The 23,873-nt window shown below is 44.9% G+C and overlaps 1 protein-coding gene across 2 annotated transcripts in view; it reads left to right on the top strand.

The window, feature by feature from the left end:
• The first annotated feature begins 158 nt into the window (after nt 1-158).
• Ctnnb1 (catenin beta 1) overlaps nt 159-23,873 on the top strand; it is a 30,948-nt gene continuing 7,233 nt past the window's right edge. For both annotated transcript variants that reach the window (XM_059268914.1, XM_059268915.1), the window contains exons 1-7: nt 159-337; nt 19,145-19,205; nt 19,564-19,791; nt 19,953-20,206; nt 20,328-20,566; nt 20,652-20,853; nt 21,938-22,082. In XM_059268914.1, the coding sequence (XP_059124897.1) occupies nt 19,193-19,205; nt 19,564-19,791; nt 19,953-20,206; nt 20,328-20,566; nt 20,652-20,853; nt 21,938-22,082 (1,081 nt within the window). In that variant the 5' untranslated portion in view covers nt 159-337; nt 19,145-19,192. The remainder of the gene's footprint in view (nt 338-19,144; nt 19,206-19,563; nt 19,792-19,952; nt 20,207-20,327; nt 20,567-20,651; nt 20,854-21,937; nt 22,083-23,873) is intronic.

Below are 23,873 nucleotides of genomic sequence, written 5' to 3' on the forward strand. Positions count from 1 at the left end.
CCCGGCCCGGCCCCTCCCGGCGGCGCACGCGCAGAGCGGCTCGGGCCGGCGGGGACTACTTTCCGCGCCCCGCCCGCGCCCCGCCCCTCGTCCTCGCGCGGCGGAACGCTCCGCGCGGGGCGGCGGCGGCAGGATACACGGGGTGCGCCGCTTATAAATCGCTCCTTGTGCGGCGCCATCTTAAGCCCTCGCTCAGTGGCGGCCGCGTCAGCTCGTGTTCTGCGCAGCCCGCGGCCCGGGGAGGCGGAGACGGAGCACGGTGGGCGCCGAGCCGTCAGCTCAGGAGGCCGAGGGCGAGCGAGCGGACGGCCGCAGGGGAGCAGCGCGCGGCCCTGAGGTGCGGCGCCGCGGCGGGCCGGCTCGCGCCGCGCCAGCGGGAAACTTCGCGGGCCGGGTGGCGGCGGGAGGCCGCGGGGGCGCGGGGGCGCGCGGGCCGGGGCCGGGGCCGGGGCCGGGGCCGGCCGGGCGGGCGCGCGCCGGGAGCCCGGATGGACGGCTGGCCGCCGTGGGGGTGGGGACCGCGGTTCGCGTCCCGGCTGGGGCTGCAGCGGGGGCGGGGTGGGCGGGGGCTCCGCCTCCGTGGCCCGCGGAGACGGGGGTGCGGGCGCCCCCGCGCACAGGGGACGCCGGACTGGCGCGCGTCGCCTCCTCCCGTCGTGGAGAACGTATAGATAATTTTTTTTTTCCTTGCAACGACCTGACTGTGAGTTTGAATCCAAACAACTTTAAACCGTGCAGTCGCCAAACTCTTGGGTGCAGCGGGCGGGATGCGTCAGGAGCGTGTCCTCGCAGGGTGGCGTCCTGGACTCGCGTGGGGTCGGTGGCAGCGGGGCCGAGACCCTGGCGGGAATCTGGGATCGTGGGCAAGCGACGGCCACTCCTGGTGGGGGGTGCGCAGGATTCCGAAGCCTGGGCTAGGGGGAGGGGGCTGGTCCTTAGCCGGCCCGGCGAGCCACTTAGTGTGGGGTCCGGCTTCAAGTGTGTTTTCCCTCAGCGCGTTTGCTCTCTGGGCGAGCTGGAGTGGCCGGAGCGCGGACCGCAGGCCGTGCGAGCGTGGCGACCCGTTCCGAGTGTGGTGTTTGGGGACCGGACTTGGAACCGGCGCTCCCAAGTTGGGCGCCCCAGACCCGCTCCGCTGCGCCGCCGGGCTGCGGGGCAGCTTTGTCTCGGGCTCGGGTCTCCAGACATCTGTGGGCTCCCCTCCCCCCGGGCCTGAGCGCTGAATGGAGAGTGGCTGGGCTGCTGGTATGCGGAGGTCGGCGAGAGGAAATCGAGGAGTGGTTTTAGTGAAACGAGAGCTTTGTGCCGTGAATAATGGTGGCTTAGACCAGACAGCAAGCTCAAGAGACGGCAGCTTTGCCTTTGATAAAGTCTGCCTCATGTTTTTCACATGGCCAAGTTGTGAAGCGTTTTGTCTGGGATTTAGGAAGCCATTTCGCTATTTACTTGTGGCTTGCAGACGTCTCTGTTCAGACTCTCCTCGTCCTAGCAAAGAGGGACTACAGCTTGCTCTGTTGGTTTCTAATTTAATGTTGCTTAAGCTTGTGGCTTTTGTACTTCGATGTGTCGGGCAAAAAACTTTATTTGAATTAAGGCCGCTGTTACATTTAGTTCACTTTACCTCTAAATATTCAGAAATTTCCGAATTAAAAAGAAGTGCCTCCAAGGTTTGAGAACGCCCTTTCGCAGCAGACAGTGTTGATGACCGTGCTGGCGGTAGTCGTTCTGTGACCTAACCTTTGTCCTGAAGACCGAGTCTGGACAAGTGGTGGCGGGGGAAGTTGGAAACTTGCAGACGTCTTTCTCTACGAGTAGCTAGCGCCAGACCCTCCCAGGCAGAGTCCTTGAGGAAGCAGGATATCTGGACAGCTTGGCTTGCTTGAGACAGCGTCCTAGACCTCACAGTCGTAGGAGGACCAGCCTCAAATAGGGAAGCGTTTAATCGTGCGCAGGTGTCAAGAAATACGGTCTAGAGCAGTGGTTCTCAACCTTCCTAACGCTGTGGCACTTTCATACAGTTCCTCATGTTGTGATGACCCCCAACCATAAAATTATTTTCGTTGCTACTTCATAACTGTAATTTTGCTACTGTTATGAATCGTAATGTAAATAAATATCCGATTTTTTCCGATTGTCTTAGGCGATCCCAGTGAAAGGGTTGTTCGACCTCCAGGTTGAGAACCACTGGTCTAGAGACTCTATTGGATATTAAATGTCTCCAGCTTGAAGGGGGGTTATCTACTTCCGTAGTGATGATGGGAATAGAAGTTGTTGTGAATGAAGCTTTAGCACTAGTTTCAGAATGCCACCGCCAAGGTGGGAAACAAGGAGACAAGTTTCTTGGAGTGTATTTTGAAATGTATGCTCAGAAATACTGGTGGAGCCCTCTTACAAATGAATGCAGGGTAGAGACAAGAGCCTGTGCACCCTGAGGGTGGAAGTTTGGATCATCAGACTTCTAAGCAGTAAAGTGGACAGCGCAAGTAGATCAAGTCAAATTAAATCTCAGTGTTTAAGTGAGGTAGTGGTCTGGCCCATCACCTGGAGGTGTAGGTGGTAAATTTTCAGTGTGCTTTGGGCTTGGTCAGAAGCCTACCTGTGGGACAAACACCTGATAAACTGTTCACAACTTGTTTGTAGAAAACGTTACAAATGTTAGCTTTTTGTGGCTCCTTTCTGTCAACTCATATTTGCTATTTAAAACAATCTAACAGACAAGCAGCTGCTTGGGTGTCAGGCCTGTGGAGGCAGCCTTTGTCCTGAGAGGACACAGCTTGCAGACTAGTCAGCCCTTGGGATGCTGCTGTTCAACAGCCGCAGAGCGTGTGACCCACAGGTCAGCTAGCAAGGTGAAATGAGTACCACCTTGTGGTTTCACAAAACGAAAAATGATTTGTGTCGATTGAAAGTGAATCAGAAGTTTTTGACACTCCAGAGAAAGGTCTTTATATTCTTGTTTACCTAAGAAAGTTTCCTTTGCATTTACGCTGAGCTTCACTTGACTCGGAACCTCGCAAGTCTGCTGGTGTAGAACTCTGGAAGAATGCATAGAGTCTTTCTTCCTTGGGGAGAAAAGCTTTTAAAAGAGGAAGTAGACTTAGCCACCGCACACATTTCCCAGTTTGCAGTTGAGACAGCATTGCTGTGGTCGTGGTGAGCGCCCTCCAGTGGACAGAATACAGGTCACTTTTCCTCTTACTCTAGCAAGTTGAATGCATCCTGGATGATTCTGTGGTGAGAGCAGTTGTGTGGTACTCCCAGTTAAAAGGCTGGCGTGAGGTTAACTGCAAGAGAACAGGCAGTCAAATTAGGGGAGTGTTTAGGGCATTTCTGCTTACAGTGTGAGAAACCAAATGCTCAGGTGCCTGGAGAGGAAAGGCCGCATTGATGATTTAGAGGTGACTAGTCTAAGAAGTCGCTAATGAGGATTTGTGTGCTGTAAAGTGAGTGTGGTTCCTGCCTGTGAACTGAGAACAGTATTGGTGGCAGGAAGGTTGTCTGCACTGCCAGGCTCACAGCACTTGGCCCTTTAGACAGACCTTCCTTTCCACTCAGTTCAGCCACTTCTCTTTGTAGCATTATTTTCTGAAAATATTGTTTCAAATCAGTCTGGTTAATTACAAGAGTGAAGCCTATTCCAAATTAGTTTTTGAAGCGAAATGGTCAGTTTATGAAGGATTCTTGAGTTTAGATTTTGGTTTTGGATTCTGCTTTCCAGAACCTGGCTGAAATGAAATAGAACCAATTGGTGATCAAGTTAGCCTTCAGAGCTGTGTGTCTTGCTTTAAGGGAGCATTGTCACATTTGAGTGTGACTTTTTTTTAATTGCTTTTTATTTTTGAAGTAATTATATTATTTCCCCATTCCTTTTCCTTCCTCTATATCCCTCTCACTCTCATTGAAATTCATGTCCTATTTTTTTCATTGATTGCTGTTAGACACCCACACACACAAACTACAACCTTCTCAGTCTGTATGTTTTCAGTGCTGACCATTTGGTATTGGATAACTAACTTGGTGTGCTCTTCTCTTCTCTAGGGAGACTTTCTCCCACTCTCAGCATTCCTTGGTCACTTATAGTTCCTTGACTAGAGTCAAGGCTTCATGGTCTGCCGCCTCCCCCCACTTTAGCATGTTCATGTGCTATTAACTATCTACCTAAAAAAAAAACTATAATACACATAAGTATAAATATTCATACATAGTTTAAATGCAATTTTCTCATCTGGATTGATAGTGCTTTCAAAAGCCAAAAACTTATCTAACAAAAACCCCAATACCAGGCATGAGAAGCCTCTTTTGAGTTGTTGGCCAGATCTCTCCCGTAGACTCCCAAACATACACCTATTACTATTACCCTTGGCTGCCCCCAAAAGGTGGAAGGTAAGTTCTTATTGCTAAGGGTGCCATGCACTTCAGACCAGAGCCCAGAGGCCCCTGAGCTGTAACTGACCTGGATGCCTTCTACCTGAGGACTAGCTTTCATGGAACCAGAAGATAAAGTACAAGCTTACAGAGGAGGGAGGCAACCAGCAGTCCTACCTTGCTATGATGCCTTCGAACCACAACAATGACCAGCATGGCTTGATAAACCCTAAGGGTGCAGTAGTGGAACTGCATACTTAGGGGTAACCAGCAGCTCTCTGCTCTCTAATGGACTTAAGACCAGTTCAACAAAAAGAGAAATGCCTGGTACTGGAAACCTGACCAACTATCCAGGCTAATGAAGTCATGGATCTTGGAGAAGTAGTTTGGGTCCAGCTCTTTATGGTAGTCTTAAGTCTCCAAACTCAATGTGTTAGGCACCTAAATTCTGGGCAAACCCCACAGATGCTGTGTGCATAGTCTGTCAGCCCCATTCAACTTACTTAAGTCATTTTCTAGTTTAACTAGAAGCCCGAATCTCTAAGCTCAGTGTAGTATTAGGCTAATTTCAGACTTAGAAGCAGTGTTGAGCTGGAGGTCAGCTGAGTGTGCTTTATTTTAGCAGTACATTACTCTTGGTCGGTTTGGTTTGGGTGGGCAAGTTAATTGCATTGGTTCAGTCTTACTGCTAGCCCTTTATTCACTCCCAGTTAGTAAAGTGGTCTTTGTTTAAATGGTAGATTCTGGCTGGACTGAAAAAAATTGAGCTGATGTCCAAGAGCATCATCTATCTGAGCCTGGTGTGGCTCATCCAAAATCCGCACAAACAAAAGGCTGAGGCAGGAGGATTCTTGTGAGTCTTAAGATTAGCCTGCAGTACAGACTCAGACCATCTCAAAACAAATAGCAAAAGTGCCATCTGAATACAGTGCTGTAGCTGTGATTTTAATACATGGGTCTGTGCATCTTTCCTAGAACACTTAACCTGAGGCATCTAACCCATCCCATAGTCCCATGTTCTTCATGGAGCTGCTGGAAAGGGTTGCTTGCTTTCCTGGACAGGGTCCCTGTGTGGTTCAGGTTGGCCTGGAACAGGTTCTGGAGTGCTGGGATTGTGTGTACTACCACATCTGGCTAGTGTCATGTGGTATTCCAGAAGTTCTTCTAATTCTAGTATATCAGCATTGGTTCGGAAGGCTGCTGTTCTGTTCCATGTCTTATCACAGCAGTAATTTTGCTACGGTTGTGAATTGTAATGTAAATATCTGTTTTCCGATGGTCTTAAAAGCATCAGTCGACCCAAAGGGTCACGACCCTCAGGTCAAGACACCTATCTGGATTCTGTGAGAAGCTGCCACAAGCACTTCCCATTTTTTTCTTCTGATTTTTCTTGAGATTTAACTCAATTTCTGGATTGATTTTCTTTTTTAAAGCAGATCTCTAACAGATATGTGTAACAGTTTTTAAAACCTGTGATTTATAACCAACCCTTGAGTAAGTACTTAAATCTTCCTATCATAGAGACCTTATCTGTGGTCAGCAGATTTGATTGCTCATTGGTGGACTGAAGGGGGAGGAAGAGCATGAAAGCTGGAGTGAGTATCATCCGGCTTGCTTTCTGGTAGCTGAAGGGGTGGGTGGTGTGTACCTGTAAGTGTATATATGCTTATGGGCACCAGCTGCATAAAATGTAAGGAACAGAATTCACTGCAGGATTTCTTGGGAGTGCAGTTTGAAGAGCTTAAATTTGGGTTGGAGTAAGAATTGGCTAGGTTGCTGGGTGGTGACTGCAAACTGTTTCCTATATTTCCTTAATACAGAATAAGCAGGTGAAGAGCCATGCCCACTTTCAGAATAGACAAGGGCATAGGGATGAGTTTGCGTTCAGATTTTGAATGTGCTGTTGTAAACAAACAGCACATTACAGGGTTTCTTGAACTTTTTTTAATGCTGTGTAAAAAAAGCTTTCTTTTTGTGCCAGTGAAAAGACTGCATAACATCAAATACCATATTAAATGCCATGCAGTTCGTTTAGATGGAGAAATAGAAACAAGTATTAGAGGACAGTGTGCTGACTTACCTTTTTAAATAGATTATAAGTTTAATGTCTTATTACTTTAATTTAGGATGTTAGCCCAGCCATTTTGTGATTCCATGTCTGATAATTATCTGCTAGAGACCTTTATTACTTACTTTTAACTGTGCTGTTATATTTCTTGGGTCCTACAGCAGAGCTCCAGACGTTGTTTGATACTGTTCTCATCCAGGAAGTTGCAATTGGAAGTCTAGGAATACCAGAAGAGCAGCAGACACTCTGGAGGGCAAATCATGACTGTTAAAATGGTGGTGGTGTTGCACAATAAAGCCCCGACATCCACTGCCAAAAGTTATATTTAAGAAAATGGTGGAAGCAGATTTTGCCTAGAGTGGTGGTTCCCTTTTGTACTCCTAGCACTGTGGAGGCTGAGAGAGTACGGGTGCTGAAGTCTTGTAGCAGAAGAAAGTTGGTCTTCTGAAGGGGAACTTGGAAAATGCTCTGCCTGTGTGCTGAAGGGCCTAAAGGGCCCTTCTATCCCAGCACATACTTCTCTATGAAATGAAAAGACTGTTTGATCCCTGCTCTTTTTCTCCTCAACTAGAAGCACAGCTGGAACCCATGACCTTTTCAGTTGCATCAAGGGTCCATTTTGACAGTGAGCGCCATAGAGTAGCAGCCACCTTACACCTTGCTTCCCTCTGCTTGGGGCTGGATAATCTGTTTCCTTTTGCAATTCCTGACTGGATTTGGTCACTAGTAAGCTTGTCACTGTGTTTATAGCAGTTTCCTCCTGGCTGCCCGGTGCTTGAGGCGTACTCTCTTTTTACATACTTTGTGCCACTGGACCCAAGGGTCTTGTTCCTTATTGTTAGTTGGGATCATTCTGTGTCAGACTCTAGACTTCCTCCCCGTCTTGGTAGTCTGTATTTCAGGTGTCTATTGGATTGCTTCCTCATGTGGAGCACTTCATCAGCACCTGTCTCACTGTCTTCCTCTCCTTTAGGCCTGTCGTAATTCCTGGTGATGCCAGGACCCATTTAGAACTGCCAACTCAAGTGTGGTCTGCCCTATGAATTGTTCCCTAGTAGTATGAATTCCGTTGGGTAACTCGAATGTACACGACTTTATGTCATTACTTTTTACTGTGTAGTTCAGCCACTCCTAACCCCAGGAAGACTTTGTGATATATTTTGGCTTGTATTCTGACAAAAACTTCTTTATGGTGTTGTGTTTGAGCATTTTCGATCTCTCAGTTCTGTACTTGATATCTTCTAGTAATCTTGTTTTCTACCTCAGTTCAGCCACACATCCCCATTGTCACAAACTCAGAACTTTGCCCTCCCCATCTCAAGCACTGCAGCCCCTCAATCCTCAGCTTAACAGCCTCATCTCTGGGCTCCACAGCCACCTCTGTGTGACTCGATGACCAATACTGCCTTCGCTCCTTTACCTTCCTTATCATGCTTTACTCTTCCATGCTGACCCAAGCTACTTCATCCTCACTCACCAGTGTTCTTGCTTTTTCCTTGCTAAGAATAATGAATAATTGGAAGAACTTCCATGGACTCCCCTCCCTGTGGCTGTTCTTTCTCCTTCTTCTTCTTTAGATGAACTCTGAAAATTGTTCTGGATGTGGCCAGAACAAGCACACAAGGCTCACCATTGTCCTGCACTTTAATGCTTCCTGGAGGCCTGCCTGCTCTTACTGTCTATATACAGACATGCTGTGGTTTATACCATTAATGATTTTTCAAATGTCCCCTTCCTTTTTCATGTCCCGCCAGTGACCACCTTGTTGCACATGTATGGCCTCCTTCAGTTATTGTAGCATTAGCCCAGTTACTGCAGTTGCTTGGAGGTTTTTCATTTGACTTGTAGGTCACCACACCTGGGCAGGCTTTCTACATCCTTGACTGGCTCTTGCCCTCACCTCTGACCTGTGTTGGAGTGGCTGAGCTGAAAGGTTAGTCCTTGAACCTCCCTATTTGGTTCATACTCACTATCCAGCTTTAAATAGATACTGTGTGCAAATGTGTGCCTTAGTTTCTCTCCTCACTATAAATTCTTGGTTTCCCACCATGGTGCATTTATAAGAAGCAACCCAAGCAGTGAATTGGAAATTGACCCCAACTGTTCCCATTCCCAACTTACTGGGCTGTAACTATGGCTCTTCACTCTTCTTTCTTTCGTAGTTGTGTCTAAATTCTCTGTTGTAAGTCTCATCCACTTTTTTCTGAAGTATACCCAGCATTGAATCATTTCTTGCTGTAACCATGCCACCTTAGTCTTGGCTTTCACATTGCAAAGGCCTTTTAACTGCCCCTGCTGGTTATACCCTTGTTCGCCTTCGGTGCACTCAGTGCTGTAGCAAGAGGTAGTTTAACTCAGTTCACCAGTAGCATAAGCTCCTGTGTTGATCATGCTGTCTACCTAGAGTCTCCTTGAGACTGAAGCACTATGTGCTTCATATTCCTTCCCATTGTTTACCCTGTTTTGAAAATTACCATCCTCCCTTCTTTGGTTTGATAATGGCCTGTAAGGCAATACTTACTGCTCTTTCCCCCTTATAGGTCCATCTGTGTGGGTTTGAAACGGACAAGTACTTGTGGATTTGTTTCCCTCTGTTTGCTTTCAGCTAATGTATAGCTCACACCGTTCAGCCCCCTTTCAGTTCGTACTGCCTCAGCTCTTGCTCAGACCAGTCAGCGGCCGTGCTTTAGTTTTGGTCTTGTTGGTCACTCAGCATTTGGTGTATTTTGTTCTTTCTTGCTTCTAGGCTAACACTGTAGAATGTGGTCTGTGGTGCTGGGAACAGTGTGTGTGCTGTCATATCAACTGCAGCTTTAGCTACCCGTGGCTGCATGACTGAAAAACTGAAATCTTAAATTTAAGCTTAAATGTCCATAGCCACAGGTAGCACAGCTTTAGGTGGGCACCATTTTCATGCCAGACCTCATTGCTCAAGCTCTGGTTCTCACCTTGCATTCCTCTTACACATTTCTCTTCCTGATAGCTTTGTTTGACTCCAAAGCACTGCCTGTCATGCTGCTGTAGTGTCTCTTGTTGCCTACTGCCCTGGCCTGGAGTCACTGGTCTGCTGCTGTACCTGCTTGGCTGGTGTCCCTTTTTTCTTACAGTGTTTTTTGTCATATCAAGAATAAGCTTGGGGGCTAGAGAGATGGCTCAGAGGTTAAGAGCACTGCTTGTTCTTTCAGAGGTCCTGAGTTCAGTTCCCAGCGACCACATGGTGGCTCACAACCATCCGTAATGAGATCTGGTGCCCTCTTCTGGCCTGCAAGCATGCATGTAGGCAGAACACTGTATACATAATAAATAAATAAATAAATAAATAAATAAATAAATAAATGAATGAATGAATGAATGAATGAATGAATAAGCTATCCTGTCACCATGCTGAGAACCAGCACACAGGGGCAGAGGCAGGCCAGACCACATAAGCAAACTCCAGGTTACACTAGAGACCCTGTCTAAAAGAAGAAAAACAAGAAACCATTTATTCAGCAAACAAATCCGCAATTTCCTACTGAAGGCTGGAGAACTTTCTATGTATGATTGGGCTATTTTCAGCCTCATTTTGTTGCATTCCACCCTCTTTTCAAATTAATCCACTGAGCTCAAGATGTAGTTCTTAAAGAATGATGGATCCCTGAATGTGTCAGGCCTTTGCACAAGTTATTGAGTTTTCCTGAGTCCTTCTGGTTCCAGCTTGAAGGCTACCCTTCAGAAAGCCTTTGGCATCTCTTTGGGACCAACCCCAGAACATTCTGGCATGTGGTGGATGCTGAAATGTTTAATGAACAAATGGAGTCTATATGCTAAATTTATGATGTTTGTGTCTTGAAACTGTTGTTCCTTTTATATAACAATTTGGCAAATTGAGAAAATAAAACACCAGTGGAGTATTCAGGTGTAGCTCCAGGTAATTACTCATTTACTGATGTGTTTTGGGACTCATAATAGAACAGAGATGAGGGACTATTCCTTGAAGTTCTTTGTATTGAAATAACAAAATGCGGTTGCATTCTCAGTAAAATCTTGGCTCTCTGTAATACTCTGAATATCAGGGAACTTCAGAGCTGTAAGGCTTGCTGTTCTGGAAGCCTACCAAACAGTGAAATGTCAACTTGACTTGAGGCTGCTGGGGCAGGGGAGCAGCTGCTGCCTGGGATCTACTGCTAGGATCCTTGTGTGTTCCTTTCTTGAGTTCTTTGTGTGCTTTTTAACCTTGTCTATTGCTACCTGATGTTATTAGTGCAGTTTGGACTCCAGTGGTTTGTGTTTACTGCTCCTTAAGGGTTATAATGTCATTGTTCCATGTGACACTTCACGCCAGTGCTCTGTGTCAGCTCCTCCAGGCTATGGCAGTTCTTGGGTTAGCAAGCATAAGAAGGATCCACTAGCGTGTGTGGGGACATTGGAACACACTTGCAGGTCTTTATGGTCTTTAAAGAGTTTAAAAATCTTACATATATTGAACTTCAGTTCTGATTTATTATGTACTGGTGTTGGTGACCTGAAATATTTTTTTTTCCCAAATAAAACTGTGGCTTTCATAGGTCATTTTGTTACCTTGTTCACACAACCTATTGTGAAAGTTCACATGAAAACAACTAAGAGATGATGACCTTTTTAGTAACCTATTAACCAACTTAAAATTAAAAACCCTTTTGTTCATTTCTTCCATGTTTTGGCTTAGTCTACTTAATCAAAAGATAATTCACTTACCGTTGTCCTTGGTTCTCAAGAGTGTGAAGCAGTGAAGGGTTGGCAAACCCTGCTTTGTGAGGCAGGAATTGAAGAACAGTTGACTGGAAGAGACCAGGTATAGTGTCTTGTGACATGGAAAGTGTGAAGGTGAGAAGTGAAGTTTTTTGAGTGCAGAGCCACCTCCTTAGTGTGGTGGTGTCTGTAGTGTCTTTCACAGAGTAGCAGGCTTGAGTAGTGAGAGTGCAACATTTTATTTTTTGGTAAGTCCATCAAATATTTGAGCTTAATATATGCTGAGCACTTTGCAGACTTAGGTTTAGGAACTGATGGTGAGGTTTCAGTGCTCCCTGAGTTCATACCTTGAAGTTTTGAAAGCCAGAGTTGTGATTTGTTTGATGGGGAAGAGAAACTTATAATGAGTACAGGTGAGGAAGATTTTTCTTAAGGGAGGGAAAGTAAACCATGAAATTACTTGTGGAGTGCTGCCGCTAACTCTGAGTGTGGAGGCCAACTTGAAGTGCAGCATCCCCTTTCTTGGGCATGTTTAGAGCCTCATAGTAGAGTATAGAGTGATTCACCACTGAGAAACATTGGAACATAGATACTAGCTGGAGTTACTGTCAAGGGAACTGAGTGTTACTTAGGATTCTTTATCTGAAGTTCCGACCCTTATATTTATCTGCAGCATTGACTTAACCAGAGGTAAACCCGGAGAAGCAAAAAGTAGGATTGAATTGACAAGGCTGAGCACTTGACTCAGGCTACAGACAGACCAGGATTTGAACAGAAAGGAGTAGTTCATTAGTTGGGAAGCTCAGAGTTCAAGGCCATTCTTGGTTATAGCAATAAGATGACCCGCCCCCCCATCCCCAAGAGAGAATACAGTTTGTACTTCATTTTTAGCAGTTTTGCCTTTTGAAGCAAGATAGAATTGTTTCCCCATCTGCATAGGGCCCATTTGGTAGGTTGCTTAGCTTTTAGGCTTTTAATGCCGTATCTCAGTATTTGGCTAACAAGAATTTATTCTTAGACAGGTACCATTTTATTCTGTGTATCTGTGTGCACACATGTATGACACTGTCTTAAATTTGTCTATTGGTTCTGCAAGTTATATGCAAAACATTTGCATGCTTGATAATATTGAAAAGATTGGGAGATAGTCTCTTACTCTTTAATGACTGTAAGTTGTATGAGAAATCCAGTCTTGACTGGCCACAATAACCACTTTCCTGGTCTACCTGCTTTCTTTTCTATCTTACAGCCCCTCCACTATGTGAACCCTGAGGTGGAGGGAGTGGCTGGCTTAGGCCTGAGACATGCTCGGCAAAGGCTTCCATACTCCCAGCCCCTAGGCACTTGGGAAGTTCTGCCTCACAACTCAACACTGCTTGCTCAGAGGTTCCTGGTTCACTTTGAATTTTATTCTGCATCTTTATTGATCCCCGGGCTGCTCACGGTTTCCTGCCTGTGTTAAGTTGGTCACCATTTAGTACCTTTTTCATACCGAGTGTACTCCTCTTAAGAAGTGCCTGTTCTCTTCTGGAGTGCTCTGCCCTGCCTTGGAGAGCCTCCCTGACACCACACTGTAATGGCACTGCTCAGTTCTCGCTTCTCTTGTTGGGTGGGGAGGAAAGTTGGGGGAGGGGAGAAATATGGTCAAAATTGTTGTCCGAAAGCATCCCTTTAATAAAGAAAGAGAGGCATTACTGGCTATATGACCTTGACTGACTTCCAAGACTCTTTGATAATGTAACATCAGTAACAAAAGGTACTTTATTTGTTGGGTGGTTGAATATCTAGTCCATTTAACATATAGATTATTATTTATTCAGTTTAGTTAATGTAGTTTACAGCTTTTATGTTTCACTTCACAGGTGGAAGGCCTCTGATAAGTCCTTTAGCATTAACAAATGAGGTTTTAACTTACAAGGTGTTAAATGGTAGACAGTGTGAGCTATATGCTTCTAGTGAGTTTAATGAGCCCTCTCAGGTGTGGTTGTCATCCACCTTTCTAACTGGTCCTCTGAGACAGGCAAAAGGCTTTAGCTGTGGGGCTCACTGTTGTTACTGCTCACTCTGCTTTTCCTGTTCTTTGTGTGCTGTGGATATTTGCCTTTAATCATGTTTTCAGTATGCTGTTTTAAAATTACCATGTAGGTAGTGGTACACTGCCTAGAATTTTAACTAGAATGCGTATATGTATGAGGGTGTGCATACATCCCTTATGCTTTCTATTAGGACTTCAGTTTTAACAAATACTTTTATAACTGCTTTAGTTTGATTTTTACTTTTTAATGGTGTTTGATGGAATGGTTTTCATGCTGTAAGGTGCAGGTGACAAGCCAGTTTTTCTAATATCTATCTTGTCGAGGTATCCAGCTCTTTTTGAGTGGTTGGAAGACCTGCTTTCCATTTCTGTCTAGGCATTGTTTGCTTTTGCTAGTCTTGTCCATAGGAAAATGAGAATAAATTGTTAGTGCTACAGAGATGTAAGCATGTAAAGCCTAAGGACGTCCCAGTTTCATGAACGACGGCCATGCCAACTGCCCCACTGAGCGCTCAGTGAGGCTCATAGAGCAGGGCGGGGCGGGGCAGGCGCTGAAGTGGCTTCCCTAAATCAGCTCAGGAGTTAGTGATTTTATTTAATAAAGAACTCAGACGAGGATTTGTTTTGAGTACATTCAATCAACCAGATTAGAGAGAGCTGGCATGCACTTTTTCTAATTCGCAAACAGACCTCTGTGTACTCGTCAGCACAGTTTCTTTCTCTTGATGCTGTCATGAATGGATTCACAATTGCATTTTTTTCTGTTCTGAAGCAAAATAATTTTTGCATATAATTGTAATGTCCACTTTTTATTTCATTGCAGCTGAATTTTCTCTTCAGTCTTATTAGATTATAAAACCTATTTAATGGGCATAAAAGTGCCTCTGGAGTGTAGACAGGCGTTCTCAAGTTTAAACATGCAGTCAGTCACTCATGAAGTTGAGAGAATTGGATTTTTTTTTTTCATTTAGGGCGGCTTCATTTTAAGAATTCTAAAAGTTTAAAAGCACGGAGATTTTTTTAAGTTTCAAAATAACATTGGGCTATAATTTTTATTTATTTAGTTCTATGTAAGGTATAGAGAATACTGTAACAAAACACACCCATGTACTCACCACTCGGATTAATAAGCATTTTGTAGTTGACACAGTTTTACTGTATCTGATTTTTAAAATGAAACCTAAAACCTGCTGAAGAGTTGGTGCTGTCCTGTCTCGCCGAGGCAGCTGTGTGCAGCGTTCACACATTCTGTCTGCACAAGCCCTGGAAGCATGACATGGAGTCATAACTGTGCGTGTCTGGTGGGTGAAGCCTGCTTCGTTAGTCTGCGTGTGATGACTGCTTATGCTAGTAAGCACTGATGAGCTGGAGGGAAAGGATGCTTAACTTAGGTATGTCAGTTGAGAATTTCATCAATGTGTATAATGTACTTTGATCATATTCACCCCACAGTCCTTCCCGTCATTCCTCCCAGGCCTACCCACCACCACCACCCCAGAGCCGTCCACACTTTATGTCCTTTCTTTTTGTTAATATCCCACAGGTTCCAGTTTATGCCGCCCTTAAGCTCATGGGTGTGGGGCCATCCATTGGAACACAGTTGACCTACTGCTGGAGTCCCTTTCCTTCAAGAAAACAGACTCTCCTACCCTAGCGCTCACCAACTGCTCCTTGGCTCTGGGCTGGGGGCCCCAGCTGCCCCCCATGCTAGAATGCTCACTGGCTTCATCTTGTGCTAGTGTCTGTTTTTGAAAGAATGCTTTTTTTTTTTTTCTGCATTTTTTTCTTACTTGTGTGTCTGTGTGTGCCTGCACACATATGGTGGGCCTCAGGGGACCGCTTAGGGAAGTTGGTGTTTTCCTTCACCGTGTGAGTCCTGGAGATGGGGCTTGGCAGCAAGTGTCTTTACCCACTGAGCCATCTTGCTAGCTCATACCTACTTTTTTATAATAACATGTTCTTGGTGATGTCTGTGAAAGACCATTTTAACATTTTTATGGTCTGAAGGGTTAGTACTATATTGTACTCATTGGTGAGGCTGACAGTAAATGCAAAGTTATAATTGTAAAATTGAAGAATGTGAACAGTTGTCCAAAATTTGCATATTCAAAGAATTTCTTAGGTATAGTGCATATGTGTGTTCCATAAAAATAAAGTGCCACATTAAAAAACCTGACAACTCAGACTTGTAGCACAGACAAGACAGAACAAGAGTTTAGGTTCCAACCAAATAGACTACACTACACCCTGTAGCAGCACTACAGGGTGGGGATGGGTAGGCAGGGATAACTGCTAAAAGCAGGCTGGGATCACAGTTGATCATGACAAGCCCTTGATAAGTGGACAGTTTGTACGGTGCCTTCTGTGGACTTGGTATTAACTCACAATCTGTCAGTTTTTGGAGCCATGTTGATTGATGATCAGTCAGTCAATGGTATTAATCAAAGGCATAGATGTTCTTTTATCCTTTAAAACCCATGGTGTCTAGAGTTCTGTCATTAGAATTAGTTAGAGAATTTCTTCTATGCTAAGATGTTTATTGTGTCCTGGTATTACAAGCAAGTGAGGAAGGATTAAATATTCAAGAATTGGAGGCAGGATTCAGTTCTTCTATGATTAGTCACTGCAGTACAGGTGTTCATAGTTTTATAAGGGTTGACGTGTGAGATTTTTATTTGAAACATACTTAGCAGTAATTTTATATAATACCAAAATGTTATAGAACTGGCCAAAGATAAACGTACTCAGCACTGTGTAGAAAAACGAATGAGCTGTGGCTTGGGGTGAGGGATGTACAGTCATTAGTGATAGTCTGATCTCCTTGCCAGGCTACTTTTTTGTTTCTCAGCCATCTGTGTGTCTGTAATTCAGGACATTTCATTCCAGGTCAGAATATACAGCTGAAGAGGATAAGCGGAAAGGGAACTAGAATTGTGGCTGAAATGTAGGGACCTCTGCTTTCAGATGGACACAGTTTACTAAAGAATTCTTTAAAACCTGAAGATGAACCCCAAAGGTTATGACATTCTAGAATTAGAGCAGCATTTTCTTCAGTTAACTGGATTTGTTCTAGTACACAGTTTGTGAAAAGTGAATTGTTGGCATGAACTGTCAGTGTTAAAACTGGTTTTACAATGTATATGCTTTATGCAATGACATCCACAGTTACTAATAATTTATTACAAGGTAAATAATTAATTTTATCCTGATGGGAACTTGGAGAATAGTTTTAGTGTAAATCTATACTATTTCTACAAGAGGCATTTATAGATAGATCAAAATCATGTCTTTGCATTCACAGATAATTGGAAAAGTAAAATACACATTGAAGGAAAGAGCAAGAAGAAACAAATCCAAAGATAGATGTATGTATATGTGTATATATATATATATATATATATATATATATATATATATATATATATATATATATACAGACTCCTTAGACTGGGTGAGGAGATGCAAGAGAGGCTGTGAGCCCTGTGCACCTTGTCAGAGGTCACAGACATTGTGTGTAGCACCTTGATGGGTGCTTAGGCAGGTTCTCCTGACACTTCTTGTGATTCTTAATGAAATGCCTGGGTTCCTGGATCTATAACCCTTTTCTTTTTTTTATGTTTGAGGTCTTTCCATGCAGTGTTTCAGGAGTATTTTGCAACTTTGGTTAATATTTAACTTGCATTTTTTTTGTTTCAAGTTTCATGGGGATACTAGGTTAAAATATTTGTGGCATCAATTTACCCCATTTAAAAAACACTGATTTTTAAATGTGTTTCTGCTGAGTTTGCTTTCTTGGGCTTTTCCTTTGATGTTGAAGAGTCTCCCACTGTGGCAGATAGAAAGCATTGATTACTGGGAACTTGAGATTGGTCCCTTAATAATTGGCAGGGAGTGTTGGAAGAGAGCCAGCCCTTGGCCTGAAGTCTGTGATGAGGAGAAGTTTCCTTTGGGACAAGACTCTGCCCCACTTTACTTCTTTCAGAGCAGGGTGGACTCATCAGTTTCTTTGGGTGGATAATGCTAAGAAGTCCTGTATTTTTGTAGAAAATGCTTTGGCCTCATGTTGCTACTTACCCTGACAGCTCCATTTCCTCCTGTTTTTACTCTACTAGTTGGTTAACGTTTGTTCTCCTCTACCCCACAGGGTTGTTGTAAGGGGGAAGGGTGGTTTTCATGAATACTGCATGGTTTTTTAAGTGCTGGCACTATATGCTGAATGTATGTTGTGTTTAGGATGTCAACATGTGCAGATATTGTGAGTTTAGAACATGAACTTTTCCCCCATAAAATTATTATAAATCATGCTCCAAATCAGCAGGTCAGCTATCTACACAGGTTTTACCCAGGAAGAGGGTGTTTGGGCTGTATACCATAAGGAGGAAACAGACAGGTGCACAGCCTGCAGGAGTGGCACTGCTGGTCTCCAGGCCTGTTGGTGTTAGCCAGATGAGGAGCTCAGTCATAGACGAGGGTCAAGTCTCCCTCTGAGAAGCTGCAGTGGGGCTGCACCTTCGTGAGGGCTGGGGTGGCAGCACTACCTAAGGTGAGCACAGCAAGGCCACCGCTGTCCCTCCATGAGGAGCAGACTTCTCTGTTGATTAGAGGTGGAACGTTGTGATGCCCCACCAGTGACTGTGCCCCTCATCTTAGGTACAAGATTCTTTTTTTTTAATTCCCCTTTGGATTTTCAAGACAGGGTTTCTCTGTGTAGCCCTGGCTATCCTGGAACTCACTGTGTAGACCAGGCTGGCCTCAAACTCAGATCCATCTGCCTCTCCCTCCTGAATGCTAGGATTAAAGGTGTGTGTTACCATCGTCTGGCAGGGTACAAGATTCTTGAGGGAGAGGTCCCTCTCAGTTGACACCTTTAAGTGTCAGTTTGTGTACTATGGAGCCTTAAGCAAGGGTCTAACTTGAGTTTACCTGCTTTAGCCTCAGAGGAGTGAGTGATGAACTTCAGATGTGATCCCAACACTCAGGAGGCCAACGCAGAAGGAATGCCAGCCTGGGCTTTTCATAGTAAAACAGTTTCTCAGAAAACAAAGGAAAAAGTCAACATGGCTTCCTCTAACTACACAGGAAAAAAAATGTCATTATTGTGAGGTTTCCAACTTCCTTAAACATTCAAAATCATGAATTGAAAATGCAGTCATACCTAAGGGTCCTTCCTGTGTCTTTATACACCCAGTGTTAATTTGTAAGTATTCTTATGTTAGCTGTAGTGCAAGATGAACCTGCTTGGGGCAGACATTAAAAATGGAAATCTGTTCATAGAGTACCTAGAGGCCATGAACCTTAAGCTTCCATTTTTGGTGATTTGGTATTTTCCTTGAATATTGTACAGCAAAACCAAAATGCAGACCTAATTTAGACTAAAACTTACCTGTGGGAAATGTTATACTCTTGATCACAGGGGCCTCCATACCAGTTGCCATGGTGTGTACATCATTGCTTGAACTTAGACAAATCTTACTGATAAGTGTATTTCTATTTGTGCTTCAAACTTTGACTTGAAAAGTAACTTTGTTTTTTAAATTGCATAAATCACCATTCTGATCAGTGTGTTATCAGGAATAACAACTGATTTGTTTCATAAAAATTGGTGTTTTTTAAGACTCCACTGCCTGCATGCCCAGCCTGAGTATCTTTAGCTTTCAGGAATTCACAGAGCAGTTGGGTTTTGAATAGTGGTCCCTTGGCTGGCTTTCATCAGAGAGTGAACATTTCATTCTCCATCAGCACCTTGTGTGTCTGCAGTGTGTTTCTGCTGAGGTATATAACCTTCGCTCAGAAGGTCAGTGGTGGTGGAGCTATGGTTTTTAGGGTCTGTGTTTTCAGTGTGTCCCATAGTGAACTGGCTTTTGGTTTGTGCTGGTAGGGCATAGCCTAACACATGTAGCAGGCATCTCAGTGATCTGAATTAAAATCAAGCTTAAATTTTAATGACTTGATTGATTTCCCCCCAGGGTATCTGAAGCTTAGTGTACAACTGCTGTGACACTCCTGTGTGGACAATGGCTACTCAAGGTTTGTGATGCGAATCAAGCTGAGGCTGTTGCACTGGGGAGCTGCTTTATGGCTTCTGCACGGGTTTGCCTTAGAGTCCCTGTTCCTCTTCCTTTGCCAGCCCACCTTTTGCTCTTTCTGCTCATTACTACTGGCTCGGTGAAATAATCAACAAGCCACCCTTGGGAATATAGTTGGATTGGATGATTCTGGAATCTGAGTGCCATTAGGTCGCCCCCTGTTCCATCCTGGAACACATACTGGCTATCATTCTGCTCTCCTTGGCGGCCTTTCTAAAAGTGTTTCAATGATGGGTCATTGTCCCAGATGTTTTATTCAGATAGTGTTGTCAGTGCACTGACATGTTTTGTTTTTACAGCTGATCTGATGGAGTTGGACATGGCCATGGAGCCAGACAGAAAAGCTGCTGTCAGTCACTGGCAGCAGCAGTCGTACTTGGATTCTGGAATCCATTCTGGTGCCACCACCACAGCTCCTTCCCTGAGTGGCAAGGGCAATCCTGAGGAAGAAGATGTGGACACCTCCCAAGTCCTATATGAGTGGGAGCAAGGCTTTTCCCAGTCCTTCACGCAGGAGCAAGTAGCTGGTAAAAAGCATTGTGTGTTTAAAAGCTATAGTTAAATTTCTTAGCAAGGATGTGTGATGGCTTAGACACAGATCACAAGTGAGAAGTAGAGGAAAGGTGGAGTGTAGCGTCACTTTTAGCACTCAGGACAGTAAAGTCTCACGTGGATTTACCTTTCCCAGATATTGATGGGCAGTACGCCATGACTCGGGCTCAGAGGGTACGAGCTGCCATGTTCCCTGAGACACTAGATGAAGGCATGCAGATCCCTTCTACACAGTTTGATGCTGCTCATCCCACTAATGTCCAGCGCTTGGCTGAACCATCACAGATGCTGAAGCATGCCGTTGTTAATTTGATTAATTATCAGGATGACGCGGAACTTGCCACACGTGCAATTCCTGAGCTGACAAAACTGCTAAATGATGAAGACCAGGTAAGCAGTCACACAGCTTTCTTTTTAGTCTACTTTGAAGGAAACTGTCAAGGGGATGACAATGGCTGCCCCACATCAGTATTTGGAAACTAATGGTGCTTCTTCATTCCCTGTACTCTAGGTGGTAGTTAATAAAGCTGCTGTTATGGTTCATCAGCTTTCCAAAAAGGAAGCTTCCAGACATGCCATCATGCGCTCTCCTCAGATGGTGTCTGCTATTGTACGCACCATGCAGAATACAAATGATGTAGAGACGGCTCGTTGTACTGCTGGCACTTTACACAACCTTTCTCACCACCGTGAGGGCTTGTTGGCCATCTTTAAATCTGGAGGCATTCCTGCTCTGGTGAAGATGCTTGGGTACGAAAGTGTGGTCATGGGACTAGAAGGGTAGGAAGTGGAAGGTGCCACTGTGGCTGACAGAGGTTCTCTTCTTTGTTCTCAGGTCACCAGTGGATTCCGTACTGTTCTATGCCATCACGACGCTGCACAACCTCCTGCTCCATCAGGAAGGAGCTAAAATGGCAGTGCGCCTCGCCGGTGGGCTGCAGAAAATGGTTGCTCTCCTCAACAAAACAAACGTGAAATTCTTGGCTATTACAACCGACTGCCTGCAGATCTTAGCTTATGGCAATCAAGAGAGCAAGGTAAAGTAATGAAAGCTGTTTCCCAGAGCCGCTGGTCATCACAGGCTCTCAGACTTGTGTGCCTTACCATTTGTGTGCTTCCTAGAGCAGCTGCACACCCGTTTCTTTAAACATTCAATGTACAGTGCTGTGCTGTGTGCTGAAGGGGCAGGAAGCAGGCAGGCCTCCTGAGTCTGTACACTTGGGCAGGAGGTAGCCTTGAAATAATTACCAGTGTGAGAGGAAGAGGAGGGGCTGGGTGCACGGAAGAACACTGTTGGAGGGCCTCGTAGAGAGCTTTGCGAGGAAGTGAGGTGCCCCTAGGTGGAGGCAGGTGAGAGGACGATAGCTACGAAAGTCCTGAAGAGGAAGGTGTGTGTGTGGGGGGGGGCGGTTAAGAAACACAGTGTTTCGTAACCTTTTGGGGTAAGGCTATATATAGACGGCTGGGTAGATCTTGTGAGGCTTTGTTGGGCATACCAAAGTCCAGGAGCTGTGACTTTTGAGTATAGGTATGAAATGAGATGTGCTAGAGGTCCAAGGGACTTGAAGGATGAGGGAGTGGTCATCCTGCAGTGTCAGAAGGTACACAACACGGAAGATCATGGTTAGAGGCTGTGGGGTCTTAGTGCCCATTTTCAACTGGCTGTTCTGACACAAAGAACTTTGACTGCTACTACAGGCAAACATGGTTGCTTTTCATGGTCTTTTCCTTTATGTTCAGTGTGGGGAGGTGGCCAGAGTTGATGTATTTCTTTTTCTAATTTATTTCTTTTTATTTTATGTGCATGTATGGGGGTGGGGGGAGGCAGGTGTCAGATCCATTGGAACTGGACTTACAGATAGTTGTGGGTGCTGAGAATTGAACCCAGGTCCTCTGGAAGAGCATCCAGTGCTCTTAACTACTGATCCATCTCTCTAGCCCGAGTTGGTATGCTTGGACTTGAGCAGAACACTGTAGCATAGTAGTCACATAACTAGGACCCCAGTTTGAGGCTGTGGATCAGAGGGGTCCAGAGGTGGCGTGATACAGTAACTTGGTATCATGATGGGGCGCCACTCCATCACTTTGGAGCTTTATGACTAACATTTTACATCTTTCTAGCTGATCATTCTGGCCAGTGGTGGACCCCAAGCCTTAGTAAATATAATGAGGACCTATACTTATGAGAAGCTTCTGTGGACCACAAGCAGAGTGCTGAAGGTGCTGTCTGTCTGCTCCAGCAATAAGCCAGCCATTGTGGAAGCTGGTGAGTACACATATGCTTGGATTGTTCCCTAGGGAACACCCGAGTCCATACTTAAGAGTATGCATTTGCTTATCCCTGGATTACTGGATTTTTTTGTGATTTGTTGTTAGTTCTCAGTGAGCAGAGGTTCTAAGATTTAAAAAAAAAAAAAAAAAGCTTTGCTATTCCCTGCTTTTTTCCCTCTTAATGGGACAACTTGTATATGATAATTTATATTGTGTCCCTGGTAATAATAGAAAAGACAATATATGGTTTGTACTTGAGCCTCTTATTTCAGCCCAAGAAAGTAGTTTGCACTCTCGGGCTTCCTTTCAGTAAGTGCCTAAGAGCATCTGCCCAGGCTGCTGAACAGCTTCAAACCCTGAGTGGAAGGGGCGAATGATGGCAGCACTGTGCCGAGGTGCTGGGGATTCATCATACAGTGTTGCAGTGCCCGCCCACCTTCCTGCTTGTTGGGAATACTTCAGAATTTAGGATATGGAGGGGTTACTGAGGTAGTTGTAACAATGAGACCATGGGCCTGAGAAGACAAGTACGCCTGTGTTCCTGTGGAATAAGGGGATATCAGTTCTGCTGGGTTTTCTAGAAACACTCTAAGACTTGATTAAACATACGTTTTTAGATTGATAAAGTCTGCAGGTAGCTGGAGTAGTTGGAAACGTGTATGGAAGCCTTAAAGACACCCCCCCACCCACCCACCCACACACACACACACACCAGTCATCTGATGTGTTTATCTTGAGTATACCTTGTATCTTGTAGAGCGGTAGAGAGCTGGTTCATGTACTTAGTCTTGTGGAGATGAGAACAATATACGAAGGTAGACACTGAGCTTAGTGGCATAGGCCTGTAGTCCCAGCACTCAGCTGGAGGCAAGAGGGCCAAGAGTTCTAGGACTGCCTGGGATATTTAGCAAGGCCTTGTCTCAGAATAGAACAGAGATGTGTGTTCTGACAGAAGTACATAGTAATGACAGTCACTGAGGAGGAGCTGGACCAACTCAGTGGGGAAGGAGGAGGCCTCCTTAAGAAAGGAATGCTACATGCACTGCAAGAGAAGCAGCAACCTTGTTCTTTTCCAAACTGTGAGACATGGGCGGGGTTAGATGCTCTCCAGGTAGGAAAAAGGAGTTTGTGTGGGCTGTGTCTCAGTTAGAGGGGAGAGAGTGTTGGTATAAATGCAGTGTGAGCAGGCAGCTCGAAGGATGGGTTACAATAACAGGGAAAGCCAGGCTGAGTTAGAAGTTGCTTGAGTTTATGACGGGAAGGGAGAGGGGTGGCCAGAGTAGCCTGATGGGATTTTTACCACTCAGACCTGCTGAGTCAGAATGCTTGTGTCTTTTAAGTCTCCTAAACTATTCTGATGAACATCTGATGCACTTTCTGAGTTAATAGTTGTATAAATGGAAAGAGAGAAGTGGGAAGTCTTGGGGAAAGTGGCCGGCCATTTAACAAAGGCAGAGCCTCAGCCTCAACCGAGGTCAGTGCCTGCAGCTAGAGGTGAGCTGTGAGGAAGGAATCTTTGGGAGACTATCTTCATGATGACAGGAAGGTAGGCTAAGTGCAAGTGTAATTAGCCAGATTGGAGGAGACAAATAAGTGTAAAGGATGGACAAGGAGGTTAGAACCTGTCTCTTACTGTTCAGTTGAAGATGGTGGGTGTGAAATGTTACTATGCAGGGGTTGTCAGAATAAAGACCAAAACAGGAAATGTGGACCTTGGGTTGTGTTTCAAGTGCCTTTTTATATGGGCTGTCGCTGGTTGCCCAGGCTATCCTTGAACTCGGCCTTA

The sequence above is a fragment of the Peromyscus eremicus genome, chromosome 7 (genome assembly GCF_949786415.1).
Source record: "Peromyscus eremicus chromosome 7, PerEre_H2_v1, whole genome shotgun sequence".
NCBI lineage: Eukaryota > Metazoa > Chordata > Mammalia > Rodentia > Cricetidae > Peromyscus > Peromyscus eremicus.